The sequence below is a fragment of the Oenanthe melanoleuca genome, chromosome 18 (assembly GCF_029582105.1).
Source record: "Oenanthe melanoleuca isolate GR-GAL-2019-014 chromosome 18, OMel1.0, whole genome shotgun sequence".
In the NCBI taxonomy this organism is placed as follows: domain Eukaryota; kingdom Metazoa; phylum Chordata; class Aves; order Passeriformes; family Muscicapidae; genus Oenanthe; species Oenanthe melanoleuca.
This window is the reverse complement of record NC_079351.1, coordinates 11,570,144-11,588,682: the sequence shown is the minus strand read 5'-3', so window position 1 is coordinate 11,588,682 and position 18,539 is coordinate 11,570,144. Positions and strand designations below refer to the sequence as shown.

General features: G+C 48.6%; 2 protein-coding genes across 4 annotated transcripts in view; both read left to right on the top strand.

Moving 5' to 3' along the window:
• Positions 1 to 3,013, top strand: part of LOC130260522 (protoheme IX farnesyltransferase, mitochondrial) — a 109,147-nt gene extending 106,134 nt beyond the window's left edge. For all 3 annotated transcript variants that reach the window (XM_056506031.1, XM_056506032.1, XM_056506033.1), the window contains exon 7: positions 720 to 3,013. In XM_056506031.1, the coding sequence (XP_056362006.1) occupies positions 720 to 1,162 (443 nt within the window). In that variant the 3' untranslated portion in view covers positions 1,163 to 3,013. The remainder of the gene's footprint in view (positions 1 to 719) is intronic.
• Positions 3,014 to 16,313: 13,300 nt separating this feature from the next.
• Positions 16,314 to 18,539, top strand: part of HS3ST3B1 (heparan sulfate-glucosamine 3-sulfotransferase 3B1) — a 30,000-nt gene continuing 27,774 nt past the window's right edge. The window contains exon 1 of the mRNA XM_056506136.1: positions 16,314 to 16,902. Within this exon, the coding sequence (XP_056362111.1) occupies positions 16,460 to 16,902 (443 nt within the window). The 5' untranslated portion in view covers positions 16,314 to 16,459. The remainder of the gene's footprint in view (positions 16,903 to 18,539) is intronic.

The window sequence follows — 18,539 nt, the reverse complement described above, 5'->3', positions numbered from 1 at the left end:
TGTAAAAGTAGTTAATTGGTGTGAATAGTTACTTGATTAAACCGATTAGAAGTTTCTGCAATTGCTTTGAAGGAGTAAGTTCTCCATCTCCTGTTAGTTCATTAACAGTTACTGCCCCCTGCCCAGGTCCATGATGGAGCTTGTCCTATGCCGGTTCCCTCCTTCATGCAGTGGGCAGACAGAGGGTTTGGCCTTGCTCCAGCCTACCAGGGTGTGGTGTTTCCCCAGGTCTCAGAAGCAGCAGCTTGTCCTCCTTTTCCTCTGTCCCTGAGCTGGGCTCCCTGTGTCTGGTTGGTACCACTGCTCTGCCCACTGGCTTTTTTCTTCTCTGGACACACCAGCTTAGGAACCTGGGAGTAGAGCCTAGAGGCTCCCTAGTCTCTTGCCTAATTTCGCTTCATTACCACCAGTCTTCCCTCAGGTAGAGATAGTTGGTGCAGAAACCAATTAACAGTAGTTCTTTAGAAGGAAGTGACTTGCTGAAATGCTTTTCAAAACCAGAAAAACCACCATGCTCCAATGCTGTGTGAATACCATGAAAACTGGAGGTTCCTTATCTCCTGGGGCTGCCCTGTCCCTGTACAGAGCAGTGTCATCAGTGTGCAGTGTCACAGGTGTCACAGGTGGGTTGCATGCCCTCCTGCAAGCAGGATGTGACAGCTGAGGTCTGTGTGTGGCACTTCTGCAGGGACCCTCTAACACTCTCTCTCCCACTGCAGGTGCATTACTGTTAGGAGGGATCCTCTATTCCTGGCAGTTCCCTCACTTCAATGCCCTGAGCTGGGGTCTGCGGGAAGATTACTCCCGAGGAGGATATTGTATGATGTCAGTCACTCACCCAGGGCTGTGCAGGCGGGTGGCTCTGCGTCACTGCTTGGCCTTAATTGGACTCTCAACGGTGGCTCCTGTCCTCGACATCACCACATGGACTTTCCCCATCATTTCACTCCCCATCAACCTCTACATCTCCTACCTCGGCTTTCGCTTCTACAGGGATGCCGACCGCAGCAGCTCCAGGAAGCTCTTCTTCTGCAGTTTGTGGCACTTGCCAATGCTGCTGCTTGTCATGTTCACCTGCAAGAAATCGGTCCTGAAGAAGGAAGACAAAGGTGATCTACCTGGGGGAAGTCATGAGACAGCCATGGAAATTAGATTGCCTTAAATGTCAATACCTGTCATCCTCATGACACATCAGGTAGTATATTTTAGTAATTGCAAGGGGGAATCCTGTGGGAATCTGTTTGAAGAAGAATCATTTGTGCCTAGCGACCACTTAATGAGATAATTTTCTATTTTCTTTAGAAAGGGAATAGTCAGTGGAGCTTAAACATTCAGGGCCTTAGGCCCCTTAGCACATCACAGGTTATGATTTAGCCTATGCCAGAAGCACATCACTTTGGGATGGCCTTCCAAAGTCCCTGTGAGTCATGGTCTCTGTCCTCATGGGTAGTTGAGGTAGTTAAGAAGTTACATGTACGCACATACTGCCATACTGGCAGCCTTGGTGAAGCCATCCAGAAGTGACCAATGGATGATTTCTCACTCTTCTTCCCAACCACCCTTTCCTTTAATTTAAGCTTTGAGGCACATGAGAGGGTGTCCTCTGCTTCTCTGAATCTGTGCCATCCGTGCACTGGTATTACACCAAAGCCCTCAGTTTTGGGGACTTTTTTCAATCAGCTGCTCTTCCCAAGGTTCCCATGCACCTAAGTAGATTTTTAGCCCTCACACACCTGGCACAGTGCTAAAGGAGTGAAGAAAACTGTCTTTCAGCACAACACACACAAGCATTTAAACAGCTCTCCTGTAGCATATCCCTTGGACACACTGAGCCATTCTACTGTATTTCCATCACGGGAACTTCTGACTCCTGTGTGGTTTTATGTCATTAGTGTTTGAGCCCTGTGTGTCAGATCTTCAGCTGGTAAAAATCACCATTACTGTTTATGAGAGAGAGGCTGTGAATTGTAGAGGAGGTGAGAACCATATCCCAGAGCCAGGTGGTTGTAAGGCTTTTCCATGTTCATGTGTCTTATGCCAGCCCATTGAGTCTCAGCATCCTTAGAAACGCTCTGGACTGGCATAAAGAGCTTGAGCTGTGTTTAATGTCACACTGTGGGTGGTGGTTCAGAAAGGCTTCACTTTGGGGGTGATTAATAGGTAAGGAAACCCATTTTACAGAAAAAGAGCTGAGGATTTTAATGTAACAGAATGTTCATTTACTAATGCAGCCAGTGTCTCTCCAAAGCAAGTATTGTGGATGGCCTCCTGAGAAAAGTGCATTACCCCTGTTAAATTATATGCTGAAGAACATTTCTGGTCACGGTTTAACATGCTGGAGATCCTGCTGCTCAGCTGTGGCTCACCCTCATCTTGCCTGGAGCTGTCTGTGACCTCCTGATGTGCTCCCAAACACAGCAGCATCAGGGGCAGACAGAGACAGAGATAGTTTATTGTGGTAGTGCATGTTATGACTTGATGTGTTTTCATGCCAAGTTTTCTTTCCCATGTGGAGAGGGACTGGGCAGCAGGATGAGCACTGATCCAAAGATACAGCAATATCTAAAAGGAAGACACTGTCTCAAGCTTGATCTCAAATAAGGCCCCTCAGGAAATGTCACAAATCTGCCACCACAGGTGTATCACACTGACATAAAACCTTCCCTGGGTGCTCTCATGATCCAAGCCTGGCTCTTGGTCTGAGTTATACTGGTGTAAATCAGGAGGGACATGGTTTAACCTCTGTTTTTTGGCAGAGGTGCTTGCAGGAGCAGGTCTGCCTGTTTCCATGGCTCTTATAAATAATTGCTTGCAAGATTAGGTGACTTGAGTGATTGCAGGTGACAAGTTGGAGCTCCCTTGTGGTCTGACAGATTCCACTGTGCTCAGGTTACTGTGGGTGACACTTTGTGGAACTGTATGGAAACTGCAACTTCTTAATTTGTTTTAAAAATGCATCCAGTTGTCTCTGCAATAAAGTTCATATTGTCCAAAAAGAAATAAGTGCTCCAAATCTGTTTCAAACTATTCACTTCTTGTTGGAACTCTAGTTGGGTTCAGTTAATTGCAAAGGTATTTGGTAGTTTTAGGGCACTTCTCACAGCAAGTTGACCACTGCAAGAGTAAGGACAGTTTGTGAAATACTGATTTATTATGCAAGCAGCACACTGAAAATGAATCACATGAGAGTAGAAAGCGTTTGTGTGAAATCAAAGGATTTGGTCAACTTTTAGGTGGGAGACAAACCTGAAAAGAGCAGATGGCTTACGAAAAAACATGGATTTTCCTCCCAGAGGCAGAAGGTGGTGCTGAGGCAGGAGGGTTGCGGGGTTTCTCCTAAGTTATTATAGAGCCAGGCTTCAGATGGCTTGCAATTCCCGGGTGCTACTGTGGAATTCCATTCTGATTAAAGGTCACAAGGACATGCCTGTGGTTATGTTCTGAAGAGAGTCATCTTCATTTCTTGGGCCAAAATGTGTAACATTCACAGGGTTTAGGGCTGGCCAGGAGCTTTGTAATTATCACTGAATGTCTGCAAAATGCAGGTCACTGGGTTGTGCCAACGTCTCCACACCCTGTGGGTCTGGCCTTGAGGGAAAGCATGGCTTTAGAATCAGTGGATCTGGGATTTAAATGTAAGATTATACCTTTGTTGGGGGTTGAGTGTTTTTCTATTACTGTTTCAATTTAAAGAATTTTTCCCATTATCATGCCAATGGGACTGGCCGGGTTACACCCAGGATCTTTGATGACTCTAGACAAAGGGGTAGGTGGGATCTGGCCTTTCAGAGGGGCTACTCGTGTTTCCGGGAGCTCGGAGGAGGATCCCCCGTCTGCAGCCACGGGGCAGAACGCAGGAGAGCCAGACCCTCTGCAATCACCTGCCCTGCATCTGCCCTGTTCCAGCCTCCTGCCTCTGCAGACACAGCTGACCACCAGAACCCAAACGGTGAGCGAGGAGCTGCCCCTCCAGCCGCTCCCACCCGAGACCAGCGCGGCCGCTGCCGCCCCCTCTCCCGCCCCCTCTCTGTAGCTGCCGGGCTTTGCCCGTCTGCAGCACCGGGACCGAGCGCAGAGAGAGTGTGCCTGCAGCTAAAGAAAGGACTGGAACCGAGTTATCTGTTCTGTTGTGTTGTTAATTTTAACAGCTGCTGTTGTTTCTGCTTGTACGGTTAGATATATTAGTAAAAGAGCTGTTATTCCTACCCCCTTATCTCTGCCTCAGAGTCCTTGATTCAAACAATTATAATACTTGGGGGGAGTGGAATTGAAGTCTCTATTTCAGAGGAAAACTTCTGCCTTCATCGGCAGACACCTGTCCTTCAAACCAGGACAACCTTATTTAAATTTCTTATTTAAAAAAATGTTTTCTTTACCTGGAAAGTGCTCTTAGCTCTGGTGCACATTGGCCATGTGTCAGGTGTGGATGAAACAATATGCTGCCATTTTACTGCCTTTAGGAAGTTTTGCTGTTGCATGTGCTTTGCAAATAGACACCTTGCCAAACTGAAGACTTATCAGGAGATGGATATTGCAGTAGGTGCTCTCAGGTCTCTTTTTCAGTATTGTTGATACCACTATGAAAAATGAAAAATTCTGAACTGTCTGCTGTCACCCAAGAATGTTTATCCAAGGGTCCCTGTGACTCCCCAGGGAAGACTAATGCCAGTCATCCTCCCCTGCAGCACTGCTGATATTGCTGCCTGAATTCTGCTGGGAAAGAGGCAGGTGAGGTGCATGAAGTGCCTTGCTGGGATGGCTTTGCACAGGAGATAAACATGGGCTTTCTGCATCTCTCTGCTGGGCTATGCAAACATCAGGCTTTGTGGGCTTCTTGAACCTGGAACAGCAGATCCTGCATGGAAATGCAATGTTGTTCTTCTCTTATCCCATTTGGATAACTTGAACATGGTTGCTAGTCCCTTTTTATCCTGGTTACTTGGTAAGTCCCCATGAACTGGTCTTGCAGAATTGCAGAATGGTTTGAGATGAAAGGAGCCTTAAAGACCATCTTGTTCCAAACCCCAAGCATGGAATACCTATTCTTTATGTGGTAATGAAAAAATAGCAGTGGTGTGCTGTGTCCCTCCTAGCCCTTGGTCTGCTGGTAGCTGAGAGGGTCCCATCTCTGTGTTGCTGTCACAGGAGGCACCTCTGCACCATCAGAATCCTGCACTGAAGCTCATGGAGGAGTCTGAACCAGTGAATCAAGAAGATGAAGCTGGGTTCTATTTATTTGGACTTTAAATCTTTTGTGTGGTTTTGTGGATAAAACAGTAGCCCTGAGGCTCAGGAGATCTTCAGTCTTTCCAGATCTCTGTAGAAGAAATGCACTCCAGCTGTAAAATAGGGATGGAGATACTTCTTATTGGAGGAAGTAACAGCTTATGTCCATGCCCGTTGTTCTGAACAGCCCTGCAAGGTGAGTGCTGGGTAAGGTTTTGAGGAATTGCAGGGAGACTAAGTCCCCTCTTCTTTCCTTTGCCCTGACATTCAGCAGATCTCAGAGCACACCACTGGCCTGGCAGTGTGGTGTGGGGAGCTGAGCTACGTGGCTGGGAGTTGCCCTGAGCTCTCAGGTTCACAAGGAGCCCCAGGCCTGGTGTGAGCTGTGTGTAGTACCCCAGCAGAGCAGGCATCCTGGTACCCCTGCCAGGGAGGCATCCCAGAACAGCAGGCATCCCAGCACAGTGGGCAGTTGGTGGAACAAAACACTTTGCTCTTTATTCCAGCATGAGCAAAGAAACCAAATCCCTGTGCTCACAGCACTTTCCTTCTAATTTCCCCACTGGGCTTTTTTTTTTTTTTCTCACTTCCTGTATCAATCTCCGATATAATCTGCCCCAGCAGAGTCACACATTCACACTCTCCTGGCTCCAGCAGCATTTCCCACTCAGCCAGGCCGTGGCATTTCAAGGCTTACAGAAAACACTCGTCCTTTTCAGTTCTGACAGTCCCAGGAGAGTAGGAATGGAAACATTGATACTGTTAGAAATGATTATCATTACAGATAGAAAGCATGTTCTCTGGGTTCCTCTCCAGAGGTGATTAGATATTCCCTCTTCCTTGGAAATGCAGGGTGTCTGCAGAACACTTTGCTTATATTAAAACAGAGGTGTCAGCACTGTTTCCTACCAGCAGCTCTGCTGGAGGTGGTAATTCTATATGGTTCATTGCAGGCTGTCCCCTGTGGCATTTTGAGTCATGGAATTGCTTAATCCGGCAAAGAGCCAGTCCTGGTAAAGGCTCATGGGATGCAGGGTGCCACTTGTGCTTTCCATGGGACCTTGAGTCAGTTATTTGCCTCTTGGTGCTGCAATTCCTTCTTCCCATTGTGGCAAGGTCAGTGCTGCAGGGCAGGGGTTGTCCCCCAGGGGTACATGTCCAGCAGTTGGCCTTGCCCAAGATAAGTCAGAGTCTACTTCTGATGTTCATCATCTCCCAAACAGTGTGGGGTTAGATTGGGAGCCAAAAGTTTCAACTGTGTTGCAAGTTCAGAAGTGTCATCAGTGACAGGCCTCCTCCCTGGGATCCCTCAAACTGTGCCTTCTGGATGATTTCCTCAATGTTTTTTAGTCCCCTCTGAAATAGGGTGCTACAGACTTCTATGGCTCCACCAGGAGGTCTAGTGAGCTTCAGAGCTGCCATCTGAACCCTTCTGTTCACAAATCCCAGAATAGCTGGGGTTGGAAGGGACCTCTGCAATCATCTCATCCAGTGCCCTACCAAGGCAGGGTCACCCATAGCAGGTGATACAGAAAGGTGTCCAGGTGGGATTGGAATGTCTCCAGATAGGGAGACTCCACACCCTCACTGGGAGTTCCAGTGCTCTGCCACACTCAGTGGAAATAAGTTCTTTCTCATATTGAAGTGGAACTTCTTGTGTTTTAGTTTATAGTCACTGCTCCTTCTGCTGTCACTGGGCTTCACTGAAGGGTCTGACACCATTGTCCATCACCTCTGCTTTTCAGCTTCCAGTCTTTACCTATTTGCATTGGAGCTTTTCCAGCCTGGGTCAGCACCTCAGACTACTTTCTAGTATTTCAAAAAAGTACAGTTCATCTGTTTCACAGGGTTGGCGAAACAAGCTGCTTTCCCACAATGTGGAGATGTTTTCCTACTGTTCCTAACTAGTTCTGGCACCTCCAGGTCTTGGAGCAAGAACTGACGATTTGGCAGCAGGCTCAGGTTGGTGCATTAAACCATTCTGGGAAGGTGCTGAGTGTTTTCTCCCAATGCCTGAAAAGTCATGGCTCACAAATGCTTGTTTAAGCATTGCTGACCCTTCCTAAGAGATGCTTTGTGTGTGGTGGGCATGGACTGTACTGGGGAGCTGGTGAGGATCTGGTGCCATGGCCCATGTGCTTTGGGAGAGCACAAGGACTCAGAAAAAGGTGCTAGAAAGGAGGGTACCTGATGCTTTAGTGCTGGAACAGCTCTAAATTCATGGCCTGTATTCCCACTTTTGTAGAACACCCGACTCAGTCTTGCCCACTCAGTGAGTGGGGTACCCAAAGGGAGGTTTCCGTGTGAATCCAAAGTGTGGGCAGCCCCCAGGACTGCGGCTGTTTGGCAGTTGAGGTTTTTCCCCTGGTTTTGCTGTCCCAGATGCATCCCATGGTCCTTTCTGCCCCCTGCTCTCCTTTTAAACTCTTTATTGTAATTACAGATTCCCTTTCATACTTTTTTTCTCATGGAATGTATGCTGTACCATCCATTGTCTGTGCCTCTGAAAACTACGGTTGTAGCCTGATTCTGTTCTTCAAGAGAAAACGCAGACTTTGAGGGGTTGCCTTGAGTGACTGGAAGGAGCAGGGATCGGATCTCCCACACTGACCACCAAACTGTCCCCAAATGGGTTGACTGGGGACATCTTGCCTGTCTTCCTCATCCATAAAGCAAGTGGGGAGAAGAGGGAAAGAGTCATACCTGTGAGTAGGGTGCACAGAGACCAGACCATGCTTCCAGTGGATCTCCCAGCCTGGCAGGACAAGCTCCAGCACTGAACATCTGGTACAGGATTGGACACATGGCAGTCAAAGTTTATTTACCAAGAAGTGTCTGGCCCAGAGACCCCTCTTTTGATTTTTTTTTAACCAAGGAGAAAAATCAAGATTTTTTGCTGCTGAAAAAGGCTAGGAGATATTTGGGACTTTTTTTTTTTTTTTTTTTTTTTTTTGCCATGGAGAGGAGACACTGTATCAAAGTAAAGTTGAAACAGAGATGCAAATGCTGTAATTAAGACATTTCCACAGTGCTTCCCGGGGAGTTACTGGATGACATCGAGACTGGGGAAAAGAACAGCCTGAGTTTATCAGCTGATTTCCAAGGTTTGGATGGATATTCGTGCTGCAGAGCTGCCAAGGCCATCTCTGCACTGAACCACTCCCAGCAGCACTGAAGGGAAATTCAGGCATGCCAGGGGGAAGCAGGATGGCTGGGCCACATAGTCACCTAACAGCTGAGAGGAATGTTATTCAGATCTCTTCTCACTCATCTGGTTGCTCTGGCCTGATTGTTACACTGCCCTTGGCTTTCAGCAGGAGCAAGGACTTGCAGGAGCTGTCAGTATGTTGGGAGTGAGGCTGATTAACCCTCCTCACTTCAAAAATGAGCATTGGGAAGAGCGTAGTGGAAGCATCTGCAGGCAGATGTTCCCATGCCATCTCTTCCCTGTGCTGCTCAGAGCTCTGCACAGGATGTAGGTTGGCCTCCACCCTCTGGGGCTCCCTGAACCTTGGCCAGGCCAGGCAGTGCTTCAGGGTGGCCAATTGATGGCAAACGCTCTGTTTCATGCTGGGAGGCGCTCTGTCCTCTGTGGTGTAAGTGTTGTCCGGGAGGTCGGGTCCCCGGGAGTCACCGAGCACTGTGTCCCACGCTGCAGCTCGGCCTGGTGCCCGCAGGGATTGCTCTGTGTGGGTGTTCGGGAGCTGCCCCTGGCTGGGGTGAGGAGCCATCGAGCTGGAGGGAGTACAGCTGAACGAGGAACCTGCAGACCTCAGTCTGTCTCTGGAGCCCTGACTGTGCCAGAGATGCCGTCGGACTACACAGCTCAGAGCTCTGGAGCCGGTCCAGAGATGGTCCTTGTGTGCCTTTCTGACAGTGGGGACTGCAGGAAGGGCGGCTGGACAGACAGACGGACGGCCAGAGGGACAGAGGGACAGAGATTGCTCCGCACAGCTGCAGCATGTGCAGGCTGAGTCTCGCCTGGCCCGAACTCCCTCTGTTGACATCTCCCAAAGTTGCATCCCTTCATCCAGCAGTGTCCCCTGCTCTGGTAATAAATTGCACCTTCCGTAACGTCTGCAGCCCTCACTAAACCACAGACCAGACTGATTATTGCTGCTTTTGTAGCCTTTGCAGCGCTGTTTTTATTTATAATTGCACCCCGCTGGTCTGTTCACAGTGATTTTCCAGGCTGCATCCCATGTGGTCCAGTACTGAAAAGCCACATTTTCATAGTAGCTGTTGTTGGTTTTAATCACTTGTTATTTGGATGATATATTAATGGCAATATCACTGTGAAGCTGTAGAGTGTTGTCTTTTTCAAAACATTTACAATGAAAGCTAAGTGTTAGCCCTAATAACATATGTGTTTCCTTTGGCTACCTCCTCTAGTGATGAATCCAATTAACTGAGTTCTCAGTAGAGAGCTGGTCTCCCTGTCCTGTCCCGCCTCCTTTCCAAAGCCTGTCCTGAACCTCTGATTAAAAGATGTTTGGGGCCCCAGTGGGAATAAGGGCGCTTGAAAGGCACCATGTGGTTGGAAGGGTGTTAGCTTGTAATTGCCCATGTGCAGACTGTAGGAGGCTGTAATAATCCAGCTATACTTTGCAGATGTTCATTTGTATCTTGTGTTCTCCTAAACCCCAAATAACCCATCACGCCTTACTTCCCAGTGAGGAAGGGTGACGAGGCTCTTGGGATGATCTTGGGATAAGAAAGCATTAGTGAAAACAGAAATAAAACCAGAACTCTTGCCTCCTGAGCATCCTGAGCCTGTGAGTGGGGAGGAGTGGGGTGATGCTGTTTATTTTAGCCACTTATGGGGGAAACCACCCTCTCAGCAAAACCTGTCGTGTCTAGAAGTAGTTTAAATGGAACACTTAACTCACTGGGGCTGGTGCCTTTAATTTCATTCAGAAGGCGACTGTGAATGGACTCCTCTCCCACTTCAAAAGGCTGTGGCAGTGCGTCCACTGTGGTGCAGGTCATTCATGGACACTACAGGAGATGTGAAAGCATCTGCTAGGTCCATGCCTGCTCTTTTCAGTACAGTTACTCCCCTTGCTAATAATTGTCTGAGTCCTGTCATCTAGAAAGGGACCTTGTGTTCCTCCCAGGTATTCTAATGCTAATTTGTTTAGTTAAAAAGAAGAGGCTAAACAGATGTGAACCATTTGGTGAGGCTGTAGTTCATCTGTTGGGAAGTACAAAGGATTCTTGGCAGAATACTAAATATTACCTTGGCTGATCACAAACACTTCATATTTCAAGAGAGGAAGGGAGGTAGGGACTGCACTCCATAAATCAGCCTTTTCAAAGAGACAGAAAAAGGCAAACATTTGATAAATCTGTGTCATTATACTTAGAGATCAAAGGGGGTTTAACATATGTATTTATGCAACTGGCAACCTAGGAGACAATAATAACAAACATAGATCTCTGACAGCTTTACAAAAATAAAAATTAGCCTGTTCTAATCTGCAATTATTTGAGAATTGTGTGAGGTGGGAGGTTGCTCGCATTAGAGCTTTGCTGAGACAGTGAGCAATGTTAAGTCATTCATAAATACATTAGGAAGTTCTGTGGGCAAAAGGTTGCCAAAGTCACTGGGTGGTAGCAGGGCACAGCCACTGCTTCTGCAGCCCTGGTTTTATCTGCCCAAATTAGGCAGGCAGGGGTTTCCAGAGCCAGAGGTCACCAAGGAAAGCAGCATTTCCCTATGTGCCTTGATGAAAATCATTCCTTTATGATGAAAATATATAATGATGGAAATATGTAGTGATGAAAATCATTCCTCGATGATTTTCCAGCAAATTATCTGCAAGGAATCTTCTTGAAGAAATCCTGAAGGCAGGAAAATTTCCATCCATGGGCTCTCTCTCTCCTGCTTGCCAGTGAGTTACAGCTCAGTGTCTGGTACCTTCCATAGCCCCACATGGCATTGTTGGCCTGGATGAGCCCTCCCACTATTCCCAGTTGCTGGTCCACTCTATACAGCTCAGTTAGTACAGGACTGGAGCCAGAGGCTTGGGTAAGTCAGAGAAGAAGCCTGAGAAGATGCCAGAAAGGGTTTGCAAGCAACAGAAGTAAAAATAAGACTAATGGGGGCTGCAGTGGGTATTGCTTTAATCCAGGGCAGAATTTAATCCAGGAGAGAGGAATTACAACTTTTCCAAAGCAGCAAGGGCCATCGCGTCACCCAAAAGAAGGAGAGATCCAGTTGCATTAAAATAATTTCATGGACGAAGCAATGCAGCCACAGAAATCAGAGACGGAGAAGTAGCATTATGTCATCTCTCCTTTCCTTCTGGCCACTTACTGGGCTGATTTTCTATTTTCTTGTGCTGGTTTAAAATTACTTCAACAACTTGGTTTCTGCTCATTCCCCTGGGAAACTTACACAGTCTATAGATTTCACTGGTAGGAAACTCTTCTTGACAGTCAGACTATATTTTCCTTTACTCAATTCCATCACATCACTCCTACTTACACCTCCTTGGAGCACCCTAAACGCTCTTCTCCATTGAAGTCAGTGCAGTTATGTGAGTAGTAAATTTGGCCTGTGGCACTTGGAGAAATAGATATTAAAACTCGAGGGACGAATTAGGGAGCAAGGGGAGGGAGGGCAGGGGGGAAAGGAAATGGTTTCAGGTTAAGAGGAACAAGATCTCCTCTTACATTTGTATAGCAGTGCTGCCCATGGCTCTCGTGGGAACATGCCCAGGACAACAGAGTGGGACACTGTGGGGTCTCCCTAGATGCTCCTGAGATGTCCCTGGTCAGTGGTAGCCACAGCTGAAGACTCTAAGGCATTATGTGGCACTTGGACCTGGGTGCAGAGGCGTTGCATAAAGCCCTGGGCAGTTGCCTTTCCAGTGGCTGAGCTGTTTTGAGTCCCAGTGATGGTACCCACAGTCACCCCATGGCCTATCTCTCCTAGCTGGGATGGCCATTGCCGGCTGGTCCAGCAATCCTGATCCAAGAACACTCACTGCAAGCTGCACCTCTACAGGTTAAAGCACATGTGTTTTCAAGACAAAATCCCAAATGTCGTCATGTCTTTCCCCTAGTTCTTATCTCACTATTGTGCTGATGTGTGCAGTGGTGGAGAGAAGGCTGTTGACAGACACACAAAATTTATCCAACAGTGATCCTCAGCTCCTGTGTGCTCTGGAACAGTGCAGGGTGCACTGCACAGGAGATGTGTGGCAGAGGCGTGGGGGAGAGACAGCAATAAGGATTTCCTAGGGTGGGAAAAAGTGGAATAAAGAAGTGCAGGACTTCTATTTCTGTGATCCTGAAAGAGGGAGAGGGCTGAGATGGTTCTGTGTCTGAGGAACATCTCAGAGTATTGTAATAAGGACAAAATCCCATTATAGATACATACGGGTGGACGAGGAACATAGAAGTGTCGCACCAAAGCCCTTCACCTCAGTGTTCTGGGTGCTGTATGTTCTCAAAAAGGGGGTGGTGTTGGCTGGTCCCCTCCTCTCTGGTCAGGTCACTGTACAGCAGAGCACTCCAGGGTTTCACGCTCTAGAATAACTCATTTTCCCATCATCATGCACTTGAGTAGCATAATGAAATGGTGAATTACTTTTCTCAAAACAGAACTTAAACTATGTCAGGAAAACTGCATTCTGTCTGGATGGGGACCAAGAGCACACTGACTTGGTTTTTGGGTACCTGCTCCTATTTATCACCCCATCAGGGATTGTTCCTGCAGATCTCTGAAGAGCTGTGTATGAAGCCTTCATCTTTCAGAAGAGGGAACATTCCAGAGCATTTCAGAAATGACATCTTCAATGTCAGAAAAATAACATTTGCTAAAAGGACATACAGATTTTCTGACTGGGAAGAGATAAAGCAACAATGAAACTCAGCATCCAGACAGGACAGAAGAGGCATTGGAAACTGCTGCCTTTTGTCAGACTCGAAGAAAATGCTGGAAAGCACATGGCCTGGGAAGAGTCACCCAGGGTGGATGTCAGGGAGGTGAGCTGACAGACCTCACCCTTCCTCTCTCCTCACTGTGGGTTTGATCACAGAATCACAGAACAGTTTGGATTGGAAAGGACATTAAAGATCTTTGTGTTCCAGCCCCCTGCCATCGGCAGGGACAGCTTCCACTAGACCAGGTTGCTCCAAGCCCCATCCAACCTGGAACACTTCCAGGACTGGGACATCCACATCTTCTCTGGGGAGCCATCATCTTGGCTTGAAGGCCTGCTGGGTTCTCTGCTTTCTGCCCTGCTTTAACAAGTTCATTTTGCAGGGCTGGGCACTCCTCAGGCTCATCTCAGCAGTGCTCCATTGTGCTATGGTGACCCCTTGTCAGGAGCTGCACCTTCCCAGTGCCATCTGTCTAATCAATAATCATCAAGAAAAAGATATGGAGACTGTAGTGATGCACCTCAATCAGATATTGATTAACCAGCCAGTAAGACAACCACTGCTCTGATTCTAGGGCATGGAGTGTACCCAGCTGTGCATTTCTGGTTGTGCCCATTCCTTTCCAACTCTGTTTTTTTGAAATTTTTCTTGCCCTATGCCCCCATCCATGGCCACAGCACACATGCTTCTGCCACAACTGCTGCCTGGGGCATGTCAGGCAAATTCCAGGAACCAAGAGCAAAGGTTGAGCCCAGCTGGAGCCTCGATCCTGAGGTGGCAGCAGGAATGGAGACGACCTGTGTTATGCCAAGCTGCAGTGTGGACTCCCGCTGCAGCCAGTGGGTCAGTCTGGAGGATGGAGTCACAACTGGTTCCCAATCCAGCACATAAAATCTCTCTCACCCATACTCCATGTTCCAGGGAGAGTCCAGCCCTCCTCCTGACATACCTCTGCATGGATGCTGTTTGTGGTCACTTACCCATTTGCCATTCCTAGGGGGAAAACTCCTGACATCCAACTGTTGAAGATATAATTCCAGTAAAACCTGTCTTGGGGCTATTTTTCTTAAAAAGCTAATTCAACTTTTACAAGCTACAGCTGACAAATATTAAAGGCTTAAACCAAACTTTCTGTGACATTTTGTTGATGTTATCCTGGCTGGTGCTGGTGGATGTAAAGAACAAGGAGAATTATTCCATCTGAAGAGTTTCCCTGTTAGCTTGTGGCTGTAGGAACACGCAGTAGAGCAACCCATGTGTGGAAGCAGCAGATTTTCTGTTCAGAATTGTACAAAACACCAAGTGCAGAGGTGAGTAAACCTCTGTGCAGGAGAGGCACTCATGGAAGGATTGCTGCCCACAGCTGTGATTCATGCATTGCCAGGAGCTGTCCTCTTTCATTCTATTCACAATTACCTTTTTGGGCCAGCTGGCAGAGCTTTGCCAGCACAGAGAGGGAAACTGGAAAGCAATTCCTACTTCCTCCTGCCACAGCTTGTCACCTCCATCTCTGCTTGGTTTGGGATCACCCTTCACAACACAGAGCCCAGTAGTGCAACCTATTTTATCTCACAGCAGAGAAACATTGGAATTGTTTGCTGTTGACTCTGTAGCAGAGTACAAAAGTTCTTGTGTCATCCCAAAATCTGCTTTGCAAGTACTGGTCCTGGGGAGAATTGGGATGAATGACACTGGTACTAATGGAGATTTGGGTGGCCCAAGCTCTGTGTTAATCCACTGAGCAGCAGAGAAGTCATATACCTCTCAGAGTCTTATTTCCCCTCTTCACTCTGCTTGGTTCAATTAGTTTGTAAACTCCAGTTTGTGGTTTCAGATTATTTTACAAGATCCTCACACCACAGACAGTGTGACAGAAACAGTTCACTTTTGCATAACAGTTCAGGAATTGATGTACAGTTTATATATTAATAAGTCAGGATAATGCTGTTGCTTCTGACACAAAATTAAGGCTCTTCATGGTGAAAAGATTCTCCTCTTGTTTGGGGGAAAAAAAATAAAATATATATATATATAAAGAGGTTTCAGCAAAACCTCACCTCTCAAAGCAAAAATTCTCTGAAAGCAGCAAATTCTGTACCAACATTTATGCTTAATAAAAATATGATAGAAAAGCTGCTCAAGTACACTGGAGCTCTAAGTTATGTCATTGCTGGGAGAATACTGGCTAGAGGACTTCCATTGAATGTGCAGAATCCCATCCCTGGAGAATGCTGGATCAATCTGGTCCTGGAAAACAGGATCCCACAGCTGGTGGTATTGCAGCAAGGATCTCCTCCGACTGACACTCTTAGTTTTCTTTTCAGGACCTGTTGGGTTGGGTTTGGTTTCTGTTTTCTTTTACATTACTCACATAATGTAAACTGTAGCAAAACTCATCAGGAATTTTTGCAGGCGGGGATTTCAGAAAATACAGCACGATAGAAGGTGCAGCTGATTGAAAAGCCAACTCATCAAAAATACAGGCAAATCACAGTATCACAGAAAAGCTTGGGATGGCAGGGACCATTAAAGGTCATATAGTCCAGCCCCTGCTATAGGTGGGGACACCTTCCACTAGACCAGATTGCTCCAAGTTCAGTCCATCCTGGCCTTGAATGTTTCCAAGGATCCACAGCTTTTCTGGGCAACCTCAGCCAGTGTTCTATCACCCTTATTGTAAAAAATTTCTCCCTGATAGCTCATCTAACCCTGCCCTCTGTCAGTTTAAAACCATTATGCTTTGACTGTGCTAAAAGGTTTGTCCCCACCTTTTTTATAATCCCCCCTTAGGTACGGAAAGACCACAATAAAGTCTCCCTGGAAACCTTGCTATCCAAGTATTTGAGGGTCAGGAGGAGCAAACAATGACTGAGATGCCCCCGACACCATTATGTCCCCAGTGCCTGACTCGCAGCTGGAGGATCCCGCAGCCGTGGGGCAGCTGGGCACGGGCAGTCCCAGCCCGGCAGAGGATGTGCGGTACGCGGAGCGGGAGCGCTCCGGGAGCGGCCCCGCAGCGCCCGACGGGCCGCGGCGGCCCCACCCCCTGCCCCTCAGCCAGCCAATAAGCGCCCCCACCGCCCTCCTTCGCCTTTCTCCTCCTCATTATGCGAAAACCCGCGGCTGTGATAGGCTGAGGGCTCCGCCGGCCCCGGCCCCGGCCCCGCCCCGCCGCTGCCTGCGCTGCCGGCGGCGGGAGACGGCGCTGGGCGGGCGGCAGCGGCGGGCACTCGGCGGCGATGGGGCAGTGCTGAGGGCCCGCGGTGCCCATGAGGCGCCGGGCAGAGCCGAGCCGAGCCGGGCGGGCTCCAGCCATGCATCCCGGTGCGCCCGCGGGCATATGGGGCAGCGCCTGAACCGCTGCCTCGATGTTCCCGTCGCGTTGCCTCCACTGAGGCGGAGGCTGCTGCTGCTCTTCATCATGCTCTTCCTCTGGCTCTATATGTTCTACTCGTGCGCCGGCTCCTGCGCCGGGCTGACGGCTCGAGGGTCACCCGCGCCACCCCGCGCCGCCCCGCCGCTGCCCCCACTGCTGCCGGGAGAGCCGAGCGAGGAGAGCAGCCTGGAGGAGCAGCGGGCAGCGCCCGACGCCGGCAGCCCCATCTCCAGCTTCTTCAACAGCTCCGGTACCAAGCGGCTGCCGCAGGCCATCATCATCGGCGTGAAGAAGGGGGGGACGCGGGCGCTGCTGGAGTTCCTGCGGGTGCACCCCGACGTGCGCGCCGTCGGTGCCGAGCCCCACTTCTTCGACCGCAACTACGAGCGGGGACTCGCCTGGTACAGGTACGGGCCGGGCCGGGGCGGGCAGCGGCCCCGCGGCGGAACGGGGCTGAGCGGGATCCCCGCCGTCCTGCGCTCCCCGCCCCGCTGAGGGGATGCGGCCGCGCCGGGCTCTGGAGCAGGTTGGGGAGCGCCCGGGGCGACGAGGAAATGTTCCGCTAAATGCTTTCCCCGGATAAAACAACCCCTAAAAATATAACAAACCCAGAGAGTAACTTGCGGTCCCCGTTAGCCCAGGCGGCGGCGGGGAGTCTGTAGGTTTTCTGCGAGCTAAACCGTGTTAAATCTCTATATAAAGGTTAAATATTAATTTAATATTTTTAAGCACTCCTATTCCGCTTCCAGATCTTTTGCTGGAGCTATTTTTACTCCAGCTCAGGGTGTTGCTGAGGGATGACTGGTGTGTTTCCCGGGTCTGCACGGGCTGGCGGGCGGTGCGCTCAGCGACCGCATGTTTGCGAGGTTTTGGACGCGTTTGGGTTTTTCTTTTTTTAGTACCCATTGGGGTGGGATTTAACCCCCCCTCCCCTTTTTTTTTTTTTTTTCCCCCTTTTTTTTTTGTGTGGGGGAGGCGCGGTGGGGAGGGTTTACCCGTTTGGGAGTTTTTTGACACATTTGGAAGGGATCCGTTCCGAGAGCGCTGCCTGGGACTGGCAGGCGGCAACTCCACGTTCCAGATAAAACTTCCTCGCTCGTTCACTGCGTTCAGCCTCCGTTAACTTTCTCCTACCCCGTAATCATCTCTGGAGCTGATTGATTGCCCGAGGTCGCGATCGCCAGCCCGGCGCTGGACTGAGGAGCGATGTGGGGTGTAGTGGGTAACGGCGCGTCGGGAACGGGATGAACCCTTTGGACTGGGAGAAAATGACAAATTTCTGGCTCGCATTCTTTAAGGATGAATGTAATTCTAAGTGATTTTGCGAGGAGCAGCTCGGTCCGGGATGTCTATATGCGGGGGGCTCGGCTGAGCTGAGCGGGTGGCGATGAGTGCGGAGGAGAAGCGCGATCGGACACCGAGCGAGGGACGACCTCCGTTTCTGTGCCATTCTCGCCCTTTTCCGATTTAAGTTTCTGTATCAGGAGCATTTTGAATATGTCTTTTTACTGCGTGTTTACAGGAATGCTAAAGGAGCAGAGATGGAAACTTTGAAGCTAGATGCGAGCTGTGAAGTTATGAATTGTAACCTCTTTGTAGCCTTGAAACTCCCACCCGGCAAGTCCGATTAGGTTTATGCCTCTTTCTTTGGTGTTGCCACCCTTCAGCATTTAGTGAAATGAGTTCCGGATAAGATCTGATGAAGAGGAAGTAATTTTTGAAAGCTGTTTCGTTTTAGGAAATTCTATCATCTCGGTGGACGATGTAGCATGTTGTCCCACAACAGTCCAAATGAAGTCTTTGTAAATTCAGCTGAGTTTAAAAAAGTAATAATATCGCATTTTGGAGGAGAGCTTGCATGTAACAGAGCAGAAAATCTGTCAGGATTTATTAGCAAAATTATGCTGTATGTGTTGAACTCTGTTTTTAATTAGACACCTAAATTAGACCATAAAATGGTTGATTAATCTTTTACAAGTAGGAGGTGGAAAGGGAAAAGGAGAGAATAATGCTTATGATTGAGTTATCCCAGATGTAGTGGGTG